This window comes from Macaca thibetana, chromosome 2 (assembly GCF_024542745.1).
Source record: "Macaca thibetana thibetana isolate TM-01 chromosome 2, ASM2454274v1, whole genome shotgun sequence".
NCBI classification, from domain to species: Eukaryota; Metazoa; Chordata; class Mammalia; order Primates; family Cercopithecidae; genus Macaca; species Macaca thibetana.
The window spans coordinates 35,146,478-35,172,354 of NC_065579.1; the positions used below are offsets into that span (position 1 = coordinate 35,146,478).

The window sequence follows — 25,877 nt, forward strand, 5'->3', positions numbered from 1 at the left end:
GTAGTCTAGAAATTTAAAATTGTTCAACTTGGGAAAAGACATTTTCTTGCATATTTAAAATGACCATCCCATTTTCAAATTACTTTTTTTTTTTTTTTTTTTGAGACAGAGTCTCACTCTGTCACTCAGGCTGGAGTGCTATGGCATTATCTTGGCTCACTGCAACCTCCGCCTCCCGGGTTCAAGCGATTCTCCTGCCTCAGCCTCACTAGTAGCTGGGATTACAGGCATGCACCACCATGCACACCTAATTTTTTTCTTTTTTTCTTTTTTTTTGTATTTTTAGTAGAGATAGGGTTTCTCCATCTTGGCCAGGCTGGTCTCGAACTCCTGACCTCAAGTGATCCGCCCGCCTTGGCCTCCCAAAGTGCTGGGATTACAGGCATGAACCACCACACCTGGCCTGTATAGTGTTTTTATAGTATTTCCAGTAGTATATGACCGGTATCGGTTTCTTGCCTTACAGAGCTTTCAATCTAAGGTCAACAAGACTGGAATGTTAAGCAATGGTTATGTTTTTTCCTGTCCTGAATTCAAGGAAAAAGAACATCTTAAAAAAAGTACAGATGTTCTAATCAGAGGAAGGATCTTAACGCTCTGTTTATCAGATGCTTTATGTACATTATCTTGCTTAGTCCTGACAGTAACCATAGGAAGAAGGTCCTCTTATTCCCAATAATACTTACATGCAGAAAGTACAGCAAATTCTTTGTGACTTGAGGTTAGGAAAAGATTTATCAGATGTAATACCAAAAACACAATCCAGAAAAGAAGAAAAGGTTGTTAATTAGACTTCATTAAAGTTTAGAACTTAGACACCATTTAGAAAAAGACAGATCATAGGGAGAAAATCTTCGCAAAGCATATAGCTAATAAAGGACTTCTATCCAGAATATGTAAAGAACTCTTACAACTCAATACTGAAAAACCAAGCGACCCAATAGTAAATGGGCAAAAGATTCAAATAGATACCTCACTGGAGAAATATGAATGGTAAATACATGAAAAGATCATGAATCTTTAGGAAACAAAAATGCAAACTACTACATACTCACTAAAATGACTAACATCAAAAAGACTGCCAGTGCCAGGTATTGGCGAGGATATGGAGAAAAGAACTCTCATACATTGCTGGTAAGAAGGCAAAATGATAAAACCAGTTTGAAAAACAGTTTGATAATTTCTTAAAAGATTAAACACATACTTATATGGCCCAGCAGTTCCACTTTTAGGTATCTATCCAAGAGAGATGAAAAGATGCCTACAGAAAGACTTGCACATGAATGTTCATAATATCATTACTCATTATAGCCAAAAGCAGAAGCAATCCATGTCTAAATCAGCCGGTGAATGAACAGACAAAATGTTGTCTGTTCATACAATGGAATACTACTCAGCAGTAAAAAAGGACTGAATTAATACATGCAACAACTTGAGTGAATCCTAAAAGCCTATGTATGATAAGTAAAATAAGACACCTATGACTACATATTCTATAATTCTGTTTTTATGAAGTTTCTTTAAAAAGCAAAACTATAGAGATAGATGGGTGGTTTCCTGGGGCTGGGGAGTGTTCTTTTGCAAATGGGCATGAGGAAATTTTCTGGAGTGATGAAAATATATCAAAACTGGATGATGGTGATTATACAGTTGTATAAATGTATTAAAAATTATCAAACTGTACATTTTAATTGGATGACTTGTGATTTGTAAGTTAGAACTGAGTAAAGCTGTTAAAAATAAAGGGAGAGAAAGAGACGTTGAAGTTAGTGTTTAAGTAACTTGTGCAGTGTCATGTAGCAGCACAGTGAAGAGCTAGTATTAGAGCTCTTCCTTAGCCCCACTCTTTGTGTTTCCCATTGTAACTGTAGTGTGTCCCTGAGCAGGTTACCTGCTAAAGGGCCTATGCTTCATGCTAGATCAGAATTCCCCTTAATCATCAATGCTAAAACCTTTTTTTACTTTTATTCTTACTTAGAGATTCCTTATTAGCAAGTTTGCTGGATGGAGTAAGAGCCTCTGGTAATAGAGATGTTTGTGTAAAAATGACACCAACCCATAAAGGTCAGCGATGGGGGTTACTCAGCATGCCTGTTGATGAGGAAGTAGAGAGCCTTCATCTCAGGTTCTTAGCTACGCCTCCAAGTAAGTATTGATTTAAATGTAATTACATTTCCACCCATCTACTTAATAATTTAAGAATTAGGGATTCGTATCTTCTTTTTGAACCTCTTAATCTCTTTACAGATGGCAACTTTGCAGATGCTGTATTCAGGTTCAATGCTAATATTTCATACAGTGGAGTCTTGCATGCAGTAACACAAGATGTAAGATAAGTTTTATAATTGTTCATTGTTATTGACTTTTGGTATGGAAACTTTTTTGAAATACTCTTTCTTCACCTAGGGTCTCTTCTCAGAAAACAAAGAAAAACTGATCAATAATGCCATAACAGCATTGTTGTCCCAAGAAGGGGATGTCGTTGCTTCAAATGCGGAACTTGAGAGTCAGTTTCAGGCCGTGAGGAGGCTTGTGGCATCCAAAGCTGGTTTCCTAGCTTTCACTCAGCTTCCAAAGTAAGTTGTCTTCTGAAACTTAATTTCTCTTAGAGAGTTTGAACTACTCAAAATGGCAAATAAAGAACGATTCACTTCCTTTTCCTTGACTAAACCAGATACCTTTTATAGGGTGATATGGTACTTTATTCATGAGAAATGAAAAAGGAAGGTGAGGGGAGGAGAAGCGGAATATTGGTCCCATACTCACCAGTAATATTCCTGACTCTTGAATTTGAATGGGAAATTACATGCCTTTTAGTTTTAGTTAACCCTAAAAAATATTTTCCCTCTCGAAGAAAAAACTATTATGAAGACTGATAAATTTCAGAGGTGGAATTTAAAATATGTCGTTGTTCCAGTAATACAATGGAAAGTTAATATGACGTATTTCAGTAATATAACATTAAAATGTTTTGATATTGCTATTATATGCTTGGTTTTTGTTCCAAAAGGTTTCGCGAGCGTCTCGGGGTGAAGGTAGTAAAAGCACTCAAAAGGAGCAACAATGGAGTCATCCATGCAGCAGTTGATATGCTTTGTGCCCTTATGTGTGTAAGTCATAGTTTTCTTAAGGAAACTGGTTTTTCTTAAGTTGACTGGTGGTTTTGATTTCCACAATCCCAGATTTTCATTGTACCAATCAGTTCTTGTTTCTATGTTTTTTAAATTGTTCTCATAGTTATTCAAATAAACCTTTGTTTAGCATATTCTATATACCAGGCAATGTTCTGTGTGCCAGAAATTCAAAGATCTATAAGACAGAAATTCTTTTCTTCCTTCACTTTGTTGACAGTTTGGTAAAGTAGGCATATCTGTACAAGGTAAGGTAGTAGGGGCCATAGGATCTTGAAAAGCAGCACTTTTTGTTTGGTGATGAGGGGAAATGAAAGATTCTCACCCACTCTTTCTGGAAGATGTTACATTTGATCTGAATCTTGAAGGACAGGCAGGAATTTTCTAGCTCTGGAAAGGCCTTCCTGGGTGGGGAATAGCATGTACAAAGGCATGTTTGGAAAGCAACAAATAATTAAATATGGTTGGGTTATGAGGTATGGGTGGGGGGTGGGTAATTAGATAATTAGGAGTTGCGGCTAGAGATGTATGCAGACAGTAATAAAAAAACTTCTGTATCAGGAGGGAGGAGCTAGATTTGCATTCTTTTGTAAGGATTTTTTAGCAAGAGAGCAGTAACGTGATCAGGTTTGAGTTTTTTAAAACCCACACTGGTAGTATGTGGAGAATAGAAGTAAAATTAGAGGCAGGTTGACCAAATTGTCATGTAAGAAATGAGTTGCTGAGCTAGGGTAGTCACAGGGGCTAAAGAAGAGGTACATCTGAAAGCTGTTGCGCAGTAAAGATCTAACTCAGTGGCAGCTTGTACAGAGGGAGAAACAATTGTTTAGTATAGTTTTGAAGTTTCTCATTATCTCAGTTTTGTGTGTAGTACCTGGGACTTTTCCTTATATAAAGTGTTTTAGGCAAGCTTAGTGGCACATAAACATAAGTAAACACTTCTATAAAACCTTGCATCCCCAAAAGTGAATTAATTATATTTACTGTTCCAAACAAGTAGTGAGATAACTAGAACTTAAAATAACAATGATTTGGAGAGTTGCTTTATTATAACAAAAGATGTTCCTATCACCCAGGAAATTCTAAGGGTAAAGAGCTTTGTGTCAGGCTCCCCTATCATTCAGGAAATTGCAAAGGCCTTAGGAGCTCCGTGTCAGGAACCAGGGTAAAAGACTGTTGCAACAAAAGATTCTGCTAGTACCCCTGTCTGCAAGGGTTTTAGGTGCTGTATGTCAGGAGCCAAGGAAAGAGACCTATATATATATTAATATGCCATATATTCCCTCTGCTCAGAATTCTTTCCCTGCTCATCATTCGTTAAGAGCTCAAGTCAGCTTTTAAATGAAGCTTACCAAATATGCACACCTACTATGTACCCACAACAATTAAAAAATTTAAAAATAAATGGAGCTTTCCTATTCCTGAAGGTGGTAGTGGTTTATCCCTCCCTGAAGTGAAATTACCCTCATGAATATAACACTTATCTTTCTTAGCAATTTCTTCTTTGGATTATTGCTATTTCTAAACATGGTATATTTTTTTCAATCTGTCAGCTTCCTGAGGATAATATTCTTGTTTAATTTTTATTTTTATCTTTAACGGGCCTTGTCAAGCTGTTTAATAAACAATAATTATTTTTTTCTGTGTTTCAGGTACTATTCTATGAATTTCACATATATTATTCAGTCTTCCAATGAACTTTAGAAGTTACTACTATTATATCTATTTTACAGAGAAGGACTTAAGGCCCAAGTAACTTGTTCAAGGTCATGTAGCTAGTAAGTGGTAGAGGAGGCTTCAAGCCCACTTTCTGGCTCCAAAGTTTATACAATTAACCATAACAACGTACAGTATTTGCTAAATGAGCAGAAACAAAATGGAAGGAAATTCTGACACGTGTTGCAACATGGATGAATCTTGAGAACATGATGCTAGTGAAAGAAGTCAGTCACAGAAGGATAAATACTGTATGATTTTATTTATATGAGGTCAAATTCACAGACAGAAAGTAGAATGGTGGTTGCCAGGGGCTAGGGGAAGGCAGAATGGGGAATTGTTGTTTAATGATTACAGAGTTTCAGTCTGGGAAAATGAAAAAAGTTCTAGCGATGAGTAGTGGTGATAGTTGCCCAAAGATGTGAATGCTTAATGCCACTGAACAGTGTAATTTAAAATGGTTAAGATGGTAACTTTTGTTATATGTAGTTTACCACAATAAAAAAAAAAGTAAACGGTGCTATGAAACATTGAGCCCTCATTACATATTAGGTGTTGGCTGTGTATCTTACATGAATTATCTCATCTAAGCATTATAGTAATCTTATATAAATACTATCACTCCTACTTTACAGCTGAGGAAAATGCAACTCAGAGTTATGTAAAGTAACTTACGTTGCCTAATGTCTCCCAGTTATTGTCAGTAGTAAAATTAGGATTGGAACTGTACTCCTAACCATCATGCTGGAATGTTTCAATAGTCAAAAGAAAATCACCCTTGAGACAAGTATTTGTTGTTTAGTACATGCTTTTAAATGCTAAGTTTTATTTCAAATTTTAGTTTTAAAATTCTGGCTGGGCAAATGTTGTTTACCTTTTAATAAGATCTGTGACCTTTGAGAGAGTACCTTGTGTATATGTTGAGTTAATTGTTGGGCAAATTATCTGTGAAGTCTGATCAAAATCATGGTAAATCATCACTTCTGCCTGCTTATCATGAGTTTCCTTTTTGTCTTACACTTTAAAGGCAATGGTTTTTAATTCTTTCAGTGTGTAATTTGAATACTCTTTATAAATGACTTTTGTGTGATGCTAGCACGTGGGACTGCTTATGAATTACCACTTTTTTTTTTTTTCATCAACAGCCCATGCATGATGACTATGACTTAAGACAAGAACAGTTGAACAAAGCTTCTCTTCTCTCATCAAAGAAGTTTCTGGAAAACTTACTGGAGAAATTTAATTCCCATGTGGTAAGTTATAATTAAATTTGTCTTCATGGTAGGTCTCATGCCGTTATTGAAAGATAACCTACAAGTGCGACATGGATGATTTTGTTTTTCTATTATAGCCCCCAGCTTTGGTCAGTATTGGTCACAGTTCAGCTTGGTCACTGATAATAAAATATTTTGTCTTAGGACTGTATCCATTAATCTGGGAAGGATACATGTCAAAGCCTTTAGATTTTCACAGTGATACTCCAATTTTTGTTTTTTCTTTCTTAAAAAATGTCATTATTAAATAAACTGCTCTAAGAAAATTAAGGCAAATCTTTGTTCATCAGTTCCTGATAATTTTGGAGATGGGCATTCTATAGCATCTTGAAGGAACATGAGCAGATTGCCAGAGTTTTTTAAATATTAAGGCAAATCTTTGTTCATCAGTTCCTGATAATTTTGGAGATGGGCATTCTATAGCATCTTGAAGGAACATGAGCAGATTGCCAGAGTTTTTTAAATATTGGCAAAGATTTCTTTTATGCAAATAAACATTAACCTTTGTTATACCCATTTGAGAAGTCTTGGTTATACTCTTGAAATTTGACTGAATTTTAATTGATCCTTTTGAGGTATGATGGATAATGGATTCACTGTGTGAGCAAAGCAAGTACTAAAGAGTCATCCAACTTTGAACCTCATGTTGAGAAATTAAAGTCAATGTTTATGTCTGACATATAGAATAACAGAAAGGAACACATTATTGTTACAATGTAACTGAAGCTCCCCATCTTCAAGTCTTTAAGAGAATCTGTTGCTTTGTTTCAGGATCATGGGACTGGTGCCCTAGTTATTAGTTCACTCTTGGACTTCCTTACCTTTGCCCTCTGTGCTCCATATAGTGAGACAACTGAAGGGCAGCAGTTTGATATGCTCTTAGAGATGGTAGCATCCAATGGAAGAACCCTTTTTAAACTTTTTCAGGTGAGAGCTTATAGTTTTCTTATCAGATAGCAGTGAATTTAAGGGAACTACTTTTAGGATCACTGTTTCTAAGATAACATTTGCATACTTGTACAGCAGAGATGTCCAGTCTTTTGGCTTCCCTGGGCCATGTTGGAAGAAGAAGAATTGTCTTGGGCCACACATAAAATACACTAACACTAACAGTACCTGATGACCTAAAAGAAAAAACAATCACAAAAATGTTTTAAGAAAGCTTAAGAATTTGTGTTGGGCTACATTCAAAGCCATCCTGGGTTGGCTTTGAATAAATATAAATATCTATGTAGGCTGCAGGTTGGACAAGCTTGATCTATAATATAGACAAATGTACCTAGTACATTATCGTATTGGTACATTTTGAGCATACAGATTTCTTGGTGTTTCATGTAGAGCGCTGTTGATGGGTGTTGACTGCTGTTTTGACACTCTGCCCATTTTCTATATCTTGCTTTTTTATTTTTTGAGGCAAAGGTCTTGTTCCGTTGCCCAGACTGGAGTATGGTGATGGAGTCACAGCTCACTGCAGCTTCAGCCTCCCAGACTCAAGTGATCTTCCCACCTCAATTGCTGAGCAGCTGGGACCACAGGCACATGCTACCACACCCGGCTAATTTATTTATTTGTTTGTTTTGTAGAGACGGGGTCTCCCTTTGTTGCCCAGGCTGTTCTCATACCCCTGAACTTAAGCAATTCTCCTGCCTTAGCCTCCCAAAGTGCTGGGATTACAAACATGACCCACCGCACCTGGCCTCCATTTTAGTAGTGAAAAACTCATTTTTCTGTGGTAGGCCCAAAGTTCCCTTTTCTTTACAAATTTCCAAATAATAAAATGAGCTTTAGCAGGGCTCTTCATAAACACTGGAAAACGTTTGTTATTTTATACAGTACTATAGTACTTACTAGGTACATGTATGTATATATGATATTTATGTTTTTTTTAATTTTAGTATCATTCAAATAATTATTCAAATAAATGTTGGCTGTTTCCTACTAACATAAATTTTTTGTTTATGTGTCTGTATCTCTGAGGCTATATTGTGAAAATACCTAAAATATTTAACCAAACTGACTTTGAGATATATCCTTTACTAATTATGGCTTATACCTTGTGTAAAAATGTATATCCTTCTTTAAGAGTAACAGCTAAATGTGTTGGAATAAAATTCTTCTTTATTTTTTGTTACTTTTTTTCCCCTCACTTTAAAGCATCCTTCCATGGCAATAATAAAAGGAGCTGGGTTGGTTATGAAGGCAATAATAGAGGTGAGAGAACAGTTTTGAAATTTTAACCTTACTTGAATGTTGATAGGCTGTTTTAATTGAAGTTGACAATATTGCCTTTCAGTCTTTTTGGGAAATAAACATTTCTCTGAATAAGAAAAGTAGTTTTAAATCTTTATTTAGAGATTAGTTTTAAGCTTGTTACAGAAACAATCCTCAGTAATAAAAGTTTTAATTTCATAGTAAGTGAAGTTGTAGAGCAGATAAATCTGTTACTGCATTATTTGTTCATTTTATTTAAAGTAATTAAAAGTTATTATTCTATCTGTTGCTCTTTTTTGGAAGGATAATGTTGACGGTGTTGAAATCTTGAGATTGAATAGAACTCTATTGATGGAGTTAGTTCATAGCAAAATGATATCAAATAAGGCAACAAAAAAGTTCTTACTAAAGCATATTTGTAATTGAGCTCTAGAGATTGGGACATGATCTTGTCGAAGATACTGCTTCTTTAAGATAGTTGCTTTGTTTCTATATTTTTTAAAAGATAAGGTGGCTATGAATGTCTGTTGCATACTTTGATGTTTACAATGATATCAGTCTAAATGGCTTTTGGATTCTTATATTCTTTTGTTGTCATAGAAGCAATTTGAATACAATTTGAGAATTCTACTTTTACCAAAAAATTCATCTACTGTGCATAAGTATAGCACACAATCACAGAATTAGTATGCCCTTAAGTAGCTGTAATTATATATAGGCATTGAACTGGATGGAACATCAAAGTTTATTTGCATTTTTAGTGTGTATATACAACCAAAGGCTAATTTTCTCCCTTTAGCTAATGGGTTCTTTGCTCAGTATTAGCTTCCAAAGTACCCAAATTTAACAGAACTTGCGATAGCCAAGCCTCTCCTTTTTGTTGGCAGCTACACACGCAAGGAATGAACCTAGTTTTAATGTTAAGTTTAGCAAAGCATAGTTTATGAGGTAAAGTTGTCTGGAAACATGTCTACCTTATTCCAAAGGTTTAAAAATTACCTGTGCTACTACTCATCTATGTTATTTTTGGGTGAGTAGAAGATGCATTTTAAACTTTTATTACATACTGAATGGTTTTTTCATTTAAAGATGTAAAATAAGTTTTTTAAAGTTTGGATAGTTTGTCCTGGATTGCCGCCTTAGGGATCATCTTACCCTTTTTCCAAAGGAAGGTGATAAAGAAATTGCTACAAAAATGCAGGAGCTTGCCCTAAGTGAAGGTGCCTTACCTCGACACTTGCATACAGCGATGTTTACAATAAGCTCAGATCAAAGGATGCTTACAAATAGGTAGGTGATTTAATTCAATTTGCTATAAATTAACTTCCTGTCTATAGATAATTGATTCAGATATTACATAAAACTAAATGTGTTTGTATTACACAAATATTACATTTTCTTTTGATCCACCTAGTTCTTTTCCTTTCCTTACAGAAGGATTTTACCCAAACAATCACGGTCCCTGCCTGTGGATAACTTGGGGGGAAACACTGTTTACTTTTTTCCCCCCAGTAACCTATTATCAGGCTCTGACACCACAGTCATGGGACTAGTATGGAAAAGAGTACTTACAAGCTTATGGAACTAGAACCACATGCTCAGGCCTTTTTCCTTACATTCCTGTGACCATCTTGCATGCACATGACGCCATGTGAAAACCTCACATAGTTGCTTTTTAAATATCTTTGGTCAAATACTCTACTTTAAAAACAAACCACAGAAAACCTTACATATCCAGCCTAAGCTAGACTTAACCTAAATCTCTTTTAATTAAATGATTCCCTTTTTCCTAATAGTCATTCAAATATAAACACATAAATGTATTCATTTATTCCACACTACATGAATTCCAGCCCTTTTAACCCTCTTTGTGATTTCTAACATGTGACCCTTTTGGCTGTCTTAAGCATACCATACTATGATTCATATTAGTAAAAACAATGAGTATCATAAATATTTTTAATTATATTTTTTGACCTTTTAAATAATAGCATAAGTTGCTGAGTTAAATGTTTAGTTTGTTACAATACTGTACATTTTCTTTGTCACCTATGTGTAGTTATTATACGTCATGGTATGCTGCCTTGCCAGTGATTTTTTTTTTTTTTTTTTTTACTATTTATACTATTAGAAGAAACTACCTCCCTCACTTGTGTTAACAACAAAAGTAGTCTTAGAGGATAAAGATAAGAAGGATATTTTCCTAGTATTGTCTCATTAGCAGTGCTAGACACCATCTTTCATTAAAAGTAGAGACTGTTGATAGCCTATTCCGTTAACCCGCCCCCCCATGTTAAATTCTTGCTTGTTGTGTTCCTCTTTAGTATAGTTAATCAGTTAAATACCCCTACTGTGATCAATTAGTGTATTAGGGAAGCATTTTAATTTGGAGAAAATTCCAAAAGGTTAGTAATATTTGAATTAGACTGTTAAAGATCTGTCAATGTATAATAGAAATATCACTCTATTTGCATTGCTTTATCTTTTACAAATTGCTGTTATAAAGTATTATCTCTTTTGTCCCTAACAAAGCCTTTTTAGGAGTCACTGACATAACTTACCAAATACCAGTGAAGGAAATTACAAGTTTAATTACTTTAGTATGTTAGCTTTCAAACTGGCACAGGAATAAACAGTTTTAGTAGCGTTCACTTTCTGGTGACAAAGTATATTTTGGGTTTTGCAGTTAAATTTTGTTCTTCAGTAATATAACATATATAAAACATATGTTTGTAGGTGGTTATTTGGTTATTTCCCTCATAGGTTTCATGACCATTCTTATAGCTATGGTAATTGAATCCCCACCAAAGCACAGAAGGGTCACTGGTGAGTAAAATAGGGTTTCCACTTATGAGGAGCTTTCAGTTTAAGGAGACAGATGTTGACATGGGGATTAAAATTAGTAAATGACTAAACCATAGATTGAACTTGGATCTCAGATTTTTACTTTGAATTAAAATATACTCTTAGAGCTTTTAAGTGAGATGAGTTGAATAATTTGCTATAAGTGGTTTAGGTCTTTGCCCAGACTCTAGAAGTGAAAATAATTTTCTCTCTGACCTTGCCAAAACAGTTATATTAGAACATAGTTGTTGACTTCTTGCTTGTTCAGAATTCCAAAAAATGCCAGGATGCCATTGTCACTGTATTAGTAGGACTTGTTATGCAAATTATTTGTGTCATCAACTCTAATTGTTTTTATTGTTTTTTTCTTCCTTTAAATGGGATAAAAACTACTTTTTTCATGTTCAGGTTTATTGAAAATGAGCGTATTTATTAGGAAAACATTTTATTTTTTAGAAAATTCCAAAATATTAGTAACATTTGAATTATAACTCGCCACATTAGATTTTTTAGTAACTATTTTTAACATCGGAATGATTTTTTTTTTACTGTAGCCATATTTTTTATAATTATGTGATATTTTGTTCTTAAAAATTCCTTTCTGTTCTAGCTGAGATAAAGCAGCAAACCTTTCTCAACGTCTGCTTTTTTCAGACAGCTAAGTAGACATTTAGTGGGACTCTGGACAGCTGATAATGCAACTGCAACAAACTTGTTGAAACGCATTTTGGTAAGTCAGTTGAGAAATTAGGTTTATATACTGTCTAATAAAATTTAATCGAACAAGTTATCTGTATTGTTAAAAGGGGATGGTTTGTTTTTGATTGAAAAGGTATTTATCATAGGAGTTACCCTAAAGTTTTACCCTCAATAGCTAAGCCATAGCATTAATTGATTTGGGTTGTTAAGGATAAATTTTCTTTTTCACATTGTTTTGAAAGTGGATTTTGTGCTTTGTTTTTAGCCGCCAGGCTTGCTGGCATACTTGGACAGCTCAGATCTCGTACCTGAGAAGGATGCTGATCGGATGCATGTTAGAGACAATGTGAAAATAGCAATGGTAAGTATGATTGTCCCAAGTGTGTCTTTTTTAGGAGTAAGGGTACTGTTATATATATATGTCTTTTTTGAAACACCCTAAAAATTTTAGAAACAAAGAATTCATTACATTGAATAGTAATACTTAACTATTGATATCTTTCTTGAGGTAAAATTTACATCCTGTAATATCCATCTTTTTTTTTTTTTTTTTTTTTTTTTTTTTTTGAGACGGAGTCTCGCTCTGTCGCCCAGGCTGGAGTGCAGTGGCCGGATCTCAGCTCACTGCAAGCTCCACCTCCCGGGTTCACGCCATTCTCCTGCCTCAGCCTCCCGAGTAGCTGGGACTACAAGCGCCCGCCACCTCACCCGGCTAGTTTTTTTGTATTTTTTAGTAGAGACGGGGTTTCACCGTGTTAGCCAGGATGGTCTCGATCTCCTGACCTCGTGATCCACCTGTCTCGGCCTCCCAGAGTGCTGGGATTACAGGCTTGAGCCACCACGCCCGGCCTGTAATATTCATCTTTTTAAAGTATACAATTAAATAATTTGTGGTATATTTCCAGAGTTATGCAACTATCACCACAAATTAATGTTATGAATAGTGGTCATTTTATTCTATGTTTTGTTTCTCTAATTCAACCTATTGGTACGTTCTGGAGTACCAATAAGTGTGTAAATGTACTTTGCACATATGAGATTGATAAATGTTGTCGGTAAAAGGGGCCAACCATGAAAAAAGTTATAGGTAGGGTTTTTTCCCTACAAGATTTGTGTTACTTATAAGGGTTGGGCCATCCATGGAAAAATTAAACATCTTTATGATATACTACTATAATAATTTCTTATATGTATTCTTTTTCTGTCATCCTTCTCTGTCTGCACCCAGCTCCCACTTGCATCTTGCCACCCCTCATAAAAGAATCATCTTGAAACCTAAGTAGAAAAGTTAAAGTTTTTTGGATAAAAAGTATAATTTGTAGAAGTTTTCAGTTTGTTTCTTCGCTGAACCATAACATCCAGCATTTACCTTATAAGATAGATAGAATGACACAGCTTTACGTAGAGTTTTAAAATAAATTTGCAAACAGGCATGTAATGGATTTCAACATTATTTTACAGGATCAGTATGGAAAATTTAGTAAAGTTCCAGAGTGGCAAAGGCTAGCTGGAAAAGCTGCTAAAGAAGTTGAAAAATTTGCCAAAGAAAAAGTGGATCTTGTGTTGATGCACTGGAGGGATAGGATGGGCATTGCTCAAAAAGAGGTAAAAGTATAATTTGCTTCCAAATTCCTAGCACTTCTGTGTGTCCTAGTCTACTTCAGTTCCGGCTGTTCACAGAGATGGTATTGATATATTTCTTGCTGAATGCCTGAAGCTTAAAAATGAATGGTACCTAATTTCTAATTCATACTGTTATGTACATTTTCCTTAATTCATAGTTTTATGAGTTGATGATTAGGTTTTTATTTCCCTTCTTCTCTGCACTTTGTTTTATACCTATGAAAATAAAGGTGCTCTTCCTGTTAGCCTTTTTATTCAGAACTAGCCAGACAAGTGTTCTGGAGATAAGATTCACATTTTAAATTAAATGTATTGTGTATACTTAAATTTTGTAGTAATTTTTTCTCACATGAAAGTTAGATCTAAAACAGTTTTAGTCTCATTCTTCAGCATGCATTATGTTCTGCAGAACCTGACTCAGTAATGCATTCTTCTATCTATAATGGGTTTTGCAGTGGCTAAGTATGAATTAAGATGTCCTGTAGAAGCAGTCTTGATCTCTGTTTTTGTTGATCACATGTACATTCTTCCTCTTTAACCTTCTCCTTATTTATGGTAGCTATTGCCTTATTCAAGGAAAATAACTTTAATATCTAAAACAAGTGGGTTTCTTATGGATTGCCAGAATACGTAAGCATAGCAGAACAAATATAGTCTTGTGTATCTATCTGAAATTGGGATCAATGTTCAATTCTTTAGAGCTCCAGAATAATAGATTACTGCTAATTTATATAAGTGATATATTCAATATAAAGAATCATTAGACGAGCTTTCAGGTGGCTATGTAGTATAGTAAAGAGAATACTGAACTTTGAATTGGTTAACCTCTGAGCCTAGTTTCATTACTTGTGAATCCAAGTTATGGGTTTTTAGAACCTTACTTTCCTCTTTCATAAATCGGAATAACAATACCTCCCTTCTCTATCTTATAGGGTTTCTTTGATATACAAGCAAGATAATAGTAAAGGCACTATATACATATCTGGTCAGGATAATACTGGTATAGCATTTGAACAGTTGAAAAATCTACAGATATGAATGATTTTCACAGTTATTAAAAATTGCAAGCTCCTGGCTTCAGGTAGTTAAATTGATTTCTAAAATAACAGTTGTTTCAAGCTGTTAAATATAGTTATCATACTGCAGATAAGTTTTTGGCATCAGACTTCATATGTAACATTTATCCAGCATAAGCATGAACACAAAGCTGTCTTAGCTGAAACTATGACAATAATCTGCTATTTTAAAACAATTTAGAGGGAAAATAATATTTTTAATATAAAAAATGTTTTACTGGTTTGTTGGTATCATTTCCATGGGGTATTACTAAAGTTTTGAGCAAATAATGATGCCAGATAAATGCTGGTCAAGAAGATCTTTTGGTTAGCATCAACGGCTTATCTCCTTTCTGTGTGGGTCCTATTTTTAACATTAATTTCTTTAGGGAACAGCAAATAATCTTTGTGACTTTTGTCGATAGAAACACTAACATCAAAGTTTGGAATGATCTTATGCTGTAGTTAGAGTCTGAAAACTAATCATTGTCAAGATTAACTGGCGATTCTTGAAATAATCTGCATTTCTTATATAATCAGTGTTTATGAAGTCAGTTCCATTTGCAGCTGATGCTCTGTGCTATTAGTAGTAACCTTTGGCTAATGTGTAAGATTGCTTTTTCTTTGTTATTTTCAGTTTAGGGATTTGTTTAGCTAGTTAGAACTGTTAGCCTGAGTCTCCAATTCAGTCACTTAGTTTAGGGAGAGCTTTTTGCCCTTGTTCTGTATAGTATTTACATTTTTATTACTTTGGACTGCCAGTCTTTTGTCCTGGAGGGGAGGAGGGATTGAAGAAAGTACTTCTTAATTAGAAAGTTTAAGAAAAGGTTTGTCATTAAACCAAATTTTGAATTATTTATATACTTTATTCAAACCACTTTGCATTAGCTTTCATGATAGTGCACAGAATTAAAATTTGTAGGAAACGTTTTCTTATATAACTTACAGGGTTTATATTTCAAACAATATTTTTTAAAATTTATTTTACCTTTTTTTTCTATATCAGCTAGTCTGGGGGTTTTTTGCACTTTAATGAAATTACAGACTTCCATGTTTTAATCTATACCACTTTCTACTTTTTGTTTCTATCACAATGAGGATTAGAGTTTTCATGTCTGATATATACATAGGTTTCATTTGGAACAGAGATTCTTAACCTCTGGTCCATATATAGACTTTAAGAATTCCTTGAAATCTTCTCTTCCAGTTGCAACCTGAAGTATGTGCCTATCTCTGAAACAGGGGCCATAGCTCTCTTTGAATTCTCAGAGGGTTTATGACTGCCTAAAATTTGAGTCACAGGCTTAGAGAAGCACGTGCACCTATTTTAGTCTTAAAGTGAAGATAATTTTATATTGATGTGTAATAGATATAATTTAGCAGATCTAGGCTCATTCTGTTTTTATTTTTAATTTTTTTTCCTTTTTACAACTAAATTCAGGACAAAAACAATATGGTGAGTGTAAGTTCCTGCTACATGTGTGAAATGCATTAAGCTGCCTGGCATGTGGAGTCATCTTTGATAATTCTTTGTTTAATAAATTCAAGTCTTACTTCACATGTGTTTGAATGTAGACACATTTCTTCTCCATTAGCTATTTCAATTTGTACTTGCTCCTCTTGGCTTTGGTAGCACTTTAACAACCTGTAATCTTTTGCGTTTATTGTTGTCCCAAGACTTTTGTGTTAACTGCATGTAAATGTTTGAAACAAGTCACTGTTTTTGACTATTATAAATTTTATTAATCACTGTAAACTTTAACAAAATTTGGTGTTGAAACAGCTTTAGACTACATGGAAAATACTTGAGTAACACTATGGAAATATATGTTGTAAAATTATATGTGATATAATTTAATATCCTACATTTATATTCATGTTTTATAGATTTTATTTATTCCGTTAATTTTTGTTTCTGTCAAAATTTGATGAAAGAAATGTTTCTCATTACTTATAAATTGATGATCTTCTGACTAAGCCTATTTGGTAGCCCCAGATTGAGCACTATGAAGTTTTTTTCTATTCCAGAATATAAATCAGAAGCCAGTAGTTCTTCGAAAGAGAAGACAAAGAATAAAAATAGAAGCAAATTGGGATCTCTTCTATTATAGGTAAACTTTAGGTCTCTTTCCCAGTAAAGATTAAATTTAGTATTACCATGAGAGCATCATGACACGTTTTTCTTCCCTGAAACTATTGCTTTATGCCACAGGTATTTTTATGCCATCAAGTTCAGGAACTATAACTGTTAAGATTGGGGTGACTAGAGATGCTCCTAAAATTAAAGCTTTTCATAGAGTGATAGTCTGAGGAACTAAAATTACATGACTTTATTAAGGCTTAGTGATGATTACTTTAAAATACTTTATTGTGGGCTTAGAAATAATTGCATAATTCCTAGTTGGAAATGGAGTCTTAAAAGAGGCAGATGATAATAACATAAGACTTGTGAGAAATGAGTGTCCAAATTAGCTGATAGAAGGGCCTTCCCTCCTTTCAAATGTGGTAACCTCTTCCCATCCACTAATCTCACCCTCACCCTGCACCCCCTTCCCGGACACACACACACACACATATAGGACAGGGAAACAGTCATTTTGGGGAGTTTGCAAAGCTTCTTTTAGATAACTTACAGTACTCACTCTAGAAACTGACATATCAATTATACCTTGGCCAGTAAAGAAAAATATGTCCTTTGGGCCGGGCACGGTGGCTCAAGCCTGTAATCCCAGCACTTTGGGAGGCCGAGGCGGGTGGATCACGAGGTCAGGAGATCGAGACTATCCTGGCTAACATGGTGAAACCCCGTCTCTACTAAAAATACAAAAAACTAGCCGGGCGTGGTGGCGGGCGCCTGTAGTCTCAGCTACTTGAGAGGCTGAGGCGGGAGAATGGCGTGAACCCGGGAGGCGGAGCTTGCAGTGAGCCAAGATCACGCCACTGCACTCCAGCCTGGGAGACACAGCGAGACTCCGTCTCAAAAAAAAAAAAAAAAAAAAAAAAAAAAAAGAAAAATAATGTCCTTTGAAAACTCCCCCACACTACTTTTAAAGTATACAGTATGTATGTAGTATATCCTTAAGTGTATGCCTTGGATTTCTCTCTCAGTTGTGTTGCGCCCCATAGAACTTCCTTGGAACTCTGAAATGAGACTTTCTAGGCGGATTGCAGACTTGAAAGTAAGCATATGTGAAGCCCGTTCATCCCCAGTTAGACTTGTTCCCAAATATTTTACAATAGTTACTCCAAGCATATGAGGAAGATACATGGAAAATGCTCAGTCGTAGCTTGGCAGTTTGCAGTATTCTTTCTTGGGTAGTCTGTAAAGTCCTAACATATATAGACTATTGCTGATTCCACATGCTTTACCCAAAAGTCCAGCAATTCTTATCTCCCCAACCTAAAGTTCTGTATCTACAATAGAATTGTGTGTGTGTGTGTGTGTTTGTTTTTTGTTTTGTTTTTTTGTTTTTTTGTTTTGTTGAGACGGGGTCTCACCCTGTTGCCCAGGCTGGAGTGCAATGGCGTGATCTCTGCTCACTGCAACCTCTGCCTCCCGAGTTCAAGCGATTCTCCAGCTTCAGCCTTCGAGTAGCTGGGATTACAGGCATGCGCTACCACACCCAGCTAATTTTTGTATTTTTACTGGAGACGAGGTTTCACCATGTTGGCCAGGCTGATCTCGAACTCCTAACCTCATGATCTGCCCACCTCGGCCTCCCAAAGTGCTGGGGTTACAGGTGGGAGCCACCGCGCCTGGCCAATAGAATTGTTTTCTAACTGGAATTTGTATTAGCAATAAACATTGAAGTTGAAATATCAGATTTTTTTAAAAATTCACACAGATTTGTTGTATAGTTTAGGTTGCCTTTTTTCCTCAACTTTTTATTATGAAATTTTTTTTTTTTTTTGAGACGGAGTCTTGCTCTGTCACCCAGGCTAGAGTGCAGTGGTGCGATCTCAGCTCTCTGCGACCTCCACCTCCCTGGTTCAAGGATTCTTCTGTCTCAGCCTCCCAAGTAGCTGAGACTACAGACACGTGCCACTATGCCCGGCTAATTTTTGTATTTTTAGTAGAGACGGGGTTTCATAATATTGGCCAGGCTGGTCTCAAACTCCTGACCTCGTGATCTGCCTGCCTCGGCCTCCCAAAGTGCTGGGATTACAGGCGTGAGCCATCGCGCCTGGCCTATGAAAACTTTCAAACATACAAAAGGTAAAAGAATTTTGCAGTGGATATCTGTATACCTACCACCAAGATTCTATCATTAATATTTTACTCTATTCTTTACACAGATTTGATTTTCTTTACTTACACTTGCTAAAGTCTATTCCACTTTTTTTTATTTTTCTTATTATAATGTACTATAAGGTAGAGTAAGGGATATTTATAGGTTTTTTAAAATGCTTAATTCATCCTGCTATTTCCTGATAATATGTATGTCTAGGTTTGGTCAAGACCATGCCAGGTCAAACCTTATTTGGAATTTCAAAACACGAGAAGAACTGAAAGATACTCTTGAATCTGAAATGAGAGCATTTAATATTGACAGAGAGCTTGGAAGTGCTAATGTGATCTCTTGGAACCACCATGAGTTTGAGGTAAAGTTTGATTTTTCCAGTATATTAATCTTAAAAATAAAGCATGTACTATTTGAGGACTGATTTTTTTTTTTAATTGTAATTACATAACTTGTCTTTACCTTTCCCCTTTAATGTTATGTAGGAAATATTGGAAAACTTTAATCTTTGTGTCAGACAAAATAAAAAATTTTGTTAAGTAACTTAGCTTTGTACCTGAGGAATCATGTAAGAATTTTAATAAATTTGATTCTATGCATTCCGAATCTGTTCTTTCCTTTTTTTTTTCTCCTCCCCCATTTCTGGGACCTTTGAGTTCTTTCTTCGTTGAAACATATCCTGTTTGCGTTGGTCCTTGTAACTTGTTTGATTTTTTTGTGTGTTAATTGATTCTGAATGTGACCATATTTTGCTGTTCTGTTAAACTATTGATGTGAAGAGCAGGAAAAGCAAGAAAGGTCATGGTGGTAGGTAATTTTGTATGTGTGGGTGTATATATAATTGAAGTATATTATAACCATATGTAATTTAAACTATTATAATAGCTTTAAATTTGAACATGTGAGTGATCCTGCAGGCTTTGATCTTTAACCCAGTTGCATTTCCAAAACGTGTAATACTTTGAATATGCTCATTCTTTTCTTAGCAAAATGAAAAACTTGTCTTTACTTGGTTTTGGGAGTCTGTATTCTTCTAGATTTTCTCCTTCTTCACTGTCTACTTACCAAGTTTTCCTTACTCATTTTGCTTCATCTCGCTGACCACTAAATGTTGGCTGGCTCCAAAGTTTCAGTTCTTTGACCTCTTTCATTTTTATTTGTTGCCTCAATGAAATCATTAAGTTTCATGGCTTTAAATGTTTTTATTTTATTTTATTATTTTTTTTTTTGAGACAGGATCTTGCTTTATTGCCTAGGCTAGACTGCAGTGGTGCCATCTTGGCTCACTGCAGTCTCTGCCTCGTTGGCTCAAGCAATCTTTCCACCTTAGCCTCCCCACTAGGTGGGACCAGAGGCTTGCACCACCATGCCTAGCTAGTTTTTGTATTTTTTATAGAGACAAAGTTTTACCATGTTGCCCAGTCTGACTTTAAATGTTTTTTATTTGCTGATGGCTTCCAGATTTTTATCTCTTGCTTAGACTTTCAGCCCTAGACTTCATACTTCATACCTAGATTCATAATTGGGTATCTAATAAGTATCTATAACTTTTCTCCAAAATTGTGCTCGTGTTCTTCCCCTGAGCCTACGTCTCTTACACTCTTTATGATCTTAGATAATGACTAGTCCTTACTTTCTAGTGAAAACCCTTGACATTATTTTTTCTCTTAAACCCCATATCAGGTTTTTTAGCAAATTCCATACAGTACACCTTGAAAATTTATTCAGACCTTCTTGATGGTAGATTGCAACAGTATCACTGCTTCTACTCTTGCCTCCCTAGAATCTGTTATCAACATAGCAGAGTTACCTTGCTAAATAGCAAGCACATTATTTCTATGCTCAAACCCTTGATGCTCTTGTGGTTTCCCATCTCAGTTAAAATCTGAGTCCTTAAAATGACTTACAAGCCAAAATCTATGTAACCCCCCATGCTAAGCATTGTTTCTTTTATCTCATCTCCTACTCCTCTCCCTCTCTCACACTCTGTTCCAGCCAAACAGGCTTCTTAGAAAACACCAAACTCACGTTCTTGCCTCAGGGTCTTTTTATTTGGTGTTTCCTCTGCTTAGAATAAGGTTTTCCCCAGATAGCCTCATAACTTGTTTTCTCATATTTGGATCTTTTGAATGTTGTTATCTTAGTGGGCCTTCCCTGGATACCTTGTTTAAAAATGCAGCCCCTTTTATACATACACACACATTTACATTTACATTCTCTCTCCCTATCCCCATTTCCTGCTTTATTTCACTCTGTAGTACTTACTGTTACCCATCTATCAAATATATTTCACTTTTTTATGGGCTTCACCTGTGAGGGCAGAAACCTTTGTTCAACTGCTGGGTCTCCAGTGCTTACAATAGTGCATGGCACACAGTATATGCTTAATAGAAATTGAATGAATTGAATGCTTAGACTTTATAGAAAGTGAGGCCGGCGCGGTGGCTCACGCCTGTAATCCCAACACTTTGGGAGGCCGAGGCGGGAGGATCATGAGGTCGGGAGATCAAGACCATCCTGACTAACACAGTGAAACCCCGTCTCTACTAAAAATAAAAAACAATTAGCCAGGTGTGGTAGCGGGCACCTGTAGTCCCAGCTACACGGGAGGCTGAGGCAGGAGAATGGCATGAACCTGGGAGGCGGAGCTTGCAGTGAGTGGAGATCGCGCCACTGCACTCCAGCCTGGGAGACAGAGCGAGAAAAGGTGAAATGAAGATATATATTTGATTTTATATAATTTATATTTTTAGAAATCCATTATTTTAGACTTTGGAAAAAGAATTTTGATCTGAGAATTCCTTTTTATAATTGCCTGAAATCTTTCCTTGAGACACACAACCTGAGTGCAAGCATGGTGGTGCTGGCCCAACTCCTGATGTTTGACTTTGCCCTCATTTATCACCTCAATTTAGTAGAATGGGGTGATTCGACATAGAAGGAATTCTTTACGAAAATGTAAAATGTAGTTGATGTGTTGGTTTTAAGTCTTGGCACATCGCCGGGGGTAGAGCTGCGGGATAGAGGGAAGACCTGAAGTAGTGTATGTGTGTTGAGCAAATTATGTGTGATGCAGGACCATCTACTCCTTGCTTTTTTATGGCAAACCCAGTAGGGAATAAAGCAGATTTTATTCTTCCTTTTTTAATTGACACCACATAGTGCTGTGATGGTTTTTATCGGCAAGTCTGACATTTATAAAATTGGTATGTAATTCTCAGCATTTAGCTAAAATAGTCATGTTAACAATATTGAATTAACAAGTATTGTAAGAAATAAGTTCTGAACAGAAAGAATTATAAGAAACAATTATTAGAAATTGCCAAAATCTATTGTAAACTAAAATAGTGTAATTTGCTTTTGTTTATGAAGGTTAAATATGAGTGCCTGGCAGAGGAAATTAAAATAGGAGACTATTACCTGAGATTACTATTGGAGGAAGATGAGAATGAAGAAAGTGGATCAATTAAGAGATCGTGAGCTACTCTGTATATCCTGTTGCATTTGTACTCACTGTTGGTTTCATGGTTATTTCTATTGTGAACTTTTTTTTTTTAAATCTAGGTATGAATTTTTCAATGAGCTTTATCATCGCTTCTTGCTCACCCCAAAAGTAAACATGAAGTGTTTATGTTTACAAGCCCTTGCTATTGTTTATGGCAGATGTCACGAAGAAATAGGACCTTTTACAGATACCAGATATATCATTGGAATGTTAGAGAGGGTAAGGATATCATTTAAGGAAATTACTATTTGATAGTGTCACTAGGGTATGTGTTAAATTTTAAAACTAAATTTAAATTCTGTTTGATCACATTATTACTGTAACTTTCTGCATTCATTTTTCTGTAATTTATACTTGCTTAAATCTGAGTTAGATGAATAGGAAAATGAATAGTGGGTTAGAATTTGTCCATGTCACTTTATGTGTTTCAGTTACTATTTTCAAATGACTTTAGTTGACCTACTTGTCAGTCTTTAAGTATGGATGAGTTGGACAGGTGTATAAAAGAAATGGTGACTTCTAGAGTTGTATGTACCTTTGATTTTCCATTTTGGAAAAATCTTAATTGATGCTAGCATACTAAATTTAGAAGTGTGAAGATAGCAAAAACCTTTTAAAACTACAATGCTAAGCCTCCAAAAAAGAAACCTTGAGTTAGCACTTTACAAAGAATTTTATACAGTTTGTCAAATAAAAAAATTAGTGGACATGGTGGCATGTATCTGGTGGTTCACCGGGAAGTGGGAGGATCACTGGAACCCGGGAGGTTGAGGCTGCAGTGAGCTGTGATCACACTCCATCCTGGATGACAGAGCAGGACCTTGTCTCAAAAAAAAATTTTTTTTTAAGAATTTGTGATTTAACACTTGAACATGGTGAAGGGGACAAATTAATTAATCATGCAGCTTATTTGATTGCTGCCTGTTTGTTGCAGTGTATGTTTTATACTTTCTTTTGTGTTTACATTCCTTTTACTTAAAGTATCATTTGGACCAATTTTTTCACTTACTTCAATTTTTACATATGTCTTTAAAGCTATATATTAATCTGTTTGATGACTTTACAATGTCTGCCTTTCTAGGGAAATTAGACAAGTTATATAAAGTTGTAAAGAATGTAATTTTCAGGATTCATTAAGGAATTGCAATAATTGACAGATTTCTATGATTTTTCTCTTTAATGTTTAAAAGATGGCATTACTTATGGGCTGTTGATTTTGTCTAGTAATAGTAATAGCTTAATTTTTATTTCTATTCAGTTCTGACCAGATTCTCATTTATTTCAATAGTGCACAGATAAACTTGAACGAGATAGGTTGATTCTCTTCCTTAACAAGTTGATCCTTAATAAGGTACAGTAGTTTCGCATACATACATTGTTATTTCCAAGTCATATAAGTAATGTAAGATAAACTCACAGTTTGAGTTGATTATCCAGGGAGTGTTCTTTTCTGTCTTCTCCTTTTTAGGCAGAAAGTTCTGTGTGCTCTAACCTCCTGGAGGGAAAGGTTTTTGTCAGTATTCCCTGTATAGTCTGTCTTAATATTATAGGTGCAGAATGAATGAATGATAATAAAATTCTGAATGAGGAACAATGGATGACTTTTAATACATTAAAATGATCTTTAATAATAAAAATTATTAGCTTATTTTTCTTTAGGGACTTTCTAGGGTTAAATTTTAAGTAAAATATATGCTTGACATAAAATGGAAAGTCTCTATCAGTATACATTTTGCAGATAAAAAGTAATTGGAAGTTACAAGATTAGTCATTTTACTGTTTTCTTTTTGAAGACATTTTAATAGGTTCATGCTTATTTCGAACAAGAGGAATTCATAGTTGTAATATATAAAATTAATTCACAGTTTATGTTGAAGCATAAGTAGATTTTCATTTCTTAAAACTTTGATACTAATACCAATTTGTGTAGTTTTATTCTTGTAGTAAGTAATGCAAATGTTTTAAACTGAAGTGTAATTATACGTACAAAGATTTTAATTGGAATTATAGTCTCTTCTAAGAAATTACCAGTTATTTTAAGTTTAAGAAAACAAACTGGAACATTAAAGGATTTTTTAATATAGCAGACTTTATTTCTGATATAGAATAATCTGTTTATTAAAAAGACCTTGGCAGAATAATTGTAAAACCAGAGTTTATCATGACAGTCTTCAATTTGTTTACTCTTATTTTTGTGGGTTGTTTTTTCTTCAGAACATATTTAAGTAAAAATTCTTAAGTGATCTCTTTGTAATATAATTTTGCCCTTTTAATCAATTGGAATTCAGGTTCCTTGAACACAAAATGCTGAAAAGACCAAGTAATACCAGTTGTATCAATTATTTCCAAAGATTCCAAACATTCTCCTCTTCGAGGACCTTGTAGGTGGTAGTACCTATTGGGAAAGGTACTGTTGGGAAAGGTTTTAGATTGTGAGAAATGTTTAGATTACAAAAAAAATGTTTTCTTCTTCCAGAAAAATGTTAAGGATCTCATGGATTCAAATGGAATAAGAATCCTTGTGGACTTGCTTACCCTTGCACATCTCCATGTAAGCCGAGCTACAGTACCACTGCAAGTACGTATCCTTGTTTAGGTTTTACAGACTTAACATTCTTTGAGTATAATTTTGGAGTTAAAAGAATCATAGAAATCTGAAAATATATGATCAATCACATATTTCTCCAGTAATTACAGAGGACTAGTTCTCGGAGATTTCACACAGAAAATGTGAAACCACTGTAGGAACAATCCAAAATGGACAGTAACGGTTGAGTTTTATTTTTTCAGTTAAAGTAACTGTATCTCTAATATGGCTTATCTTGAGGCAATGTGACTTTCAGGATATAAATGGAATTCATTAGATATGTAACTAGTACTTTTAACATTGGCAAGCAGTAAGAATATGCTTTGCCTTAGAGGAGTCTGGATACCTTATTGAAACTCCCAAGAGGACTGATACTTAACTTATAGAAGAATCTATCCTTAGCTCATTTGATTTTTTTTTTTTTTTTTTGGTATTTTAATTTCCTGATGTAAGGAGATGTGTCATGTTAGATTGTGTGTGAATTGTGACCGAAAGTGCTAATCGAGTAGTATATGGCATATTCTGTTATATACCATTACAACAGGTGCTGTTCTGGTACACATATAATACATTAACTTTTTGAATCCCCCAACAGCCCTTTGAGGTGGTTACTATCTACATTTTACAGATGAGGAAACTAAGGAACACAGAGGCTAACTATCTTGCCCAAGGTCACCTGATAAGAGGTAGAGCTACAGTTAAGACCCAGAAGTCTATATGCTCATAACAGCTTTGCTGTACCTCTCTATATGAGCCTAACTGAAAGCTGATAATTATGGCAGTATTTAAAACATGTTATTTCATTCTCAAAGAAGGTGATTGTAAGAAAAAGAACAGGCCGGGCACGGTGGCTCACACTGGTAATCCCAGCACTTTGGGAGGCTGAGGCGGGAGGATCGCTTGAACTCGGGAGTTCAAGACCAGCCTAAGCAACTTGGCAAAACCTGTCTTGACAAAAACAAAAAATTAGCCAGATGTGGTGGCACACACC

At 35.1% G+C, this 25,877-nt stretch overlaps 1 protein-coding gene across 2 annotated transcripts in view; it reads left to right on the top strand.

The window, feature by feature from the left end:
* DNAJC13 (DnaJ heat shock protein family (Hsp40) member C13) overlaps positions 1-25,877 on the top strand; it is a 121,700-nt gene that overhangs the window by 37,944 nt on the left and 57,879 nt on the right. For both annotated transcript variants that reach the window (XR_007723349.1, XM_050779576.1), the window contains exons 10-26: positions 1,979-2,145; positions 2,248-2,327; positions 2,407-2,576; positions 3,011-3,110; positions 5,993-6,100; positions 6,893-7,048; positions 8,276-8,332; positions 9,501-9,622; positions 11,831-11,906; positions 12,141-12,236; positions 13,337-13,480; positions 16,582-16,664; positions 19,002-19,155; positions 22,167-22,270; positions 22,359-22,518; positions 23,588-23,650; positions 24,776-24,877. Coding sequence is in view for 1 of the 2 variants with exons in the window: in XM_050779576.1 (XP_050635533.1) it covers positions 1,979-2,145; positions 2,248-2,327; positions 2,407-2,576; positions 3,011-3,110; positions 5,993-6,100; positions 6,893-7,048; positions 8,276-8,332; positions 9,501-9,622; positions 11,831-11,906; positions 12,141-12,236; positions 13,337-13,480; positions 16,582-16,664; positions 19,002-19,155; positions 22,167-22,270; positions 22,359-22,518; positions 23,588-23,650; positions 24,776-24,877 (1,942 nt within the window). In the remaining variant the exon portion in view is untranslated. The remainder of the gene's footprint in view (positions 1-1,978; positions 2,146-2,247; positions 2,328-2,406; positions 2,577-3,010; positions 3,111-5,992; positions 6,101-6,892; positions 7,049-8,275; positions 8,333-9,500; positions 9,623-11,830; positions 11,907-12,140; positions 12,237-13,336; positions 13,481-16,581; positions 16,665-19,001; positions 19,156-22,166; positions 22,271-22,358; positions 22,519-23,587; positions 23,651-24,775; positions 24,878-25,877) is intronic.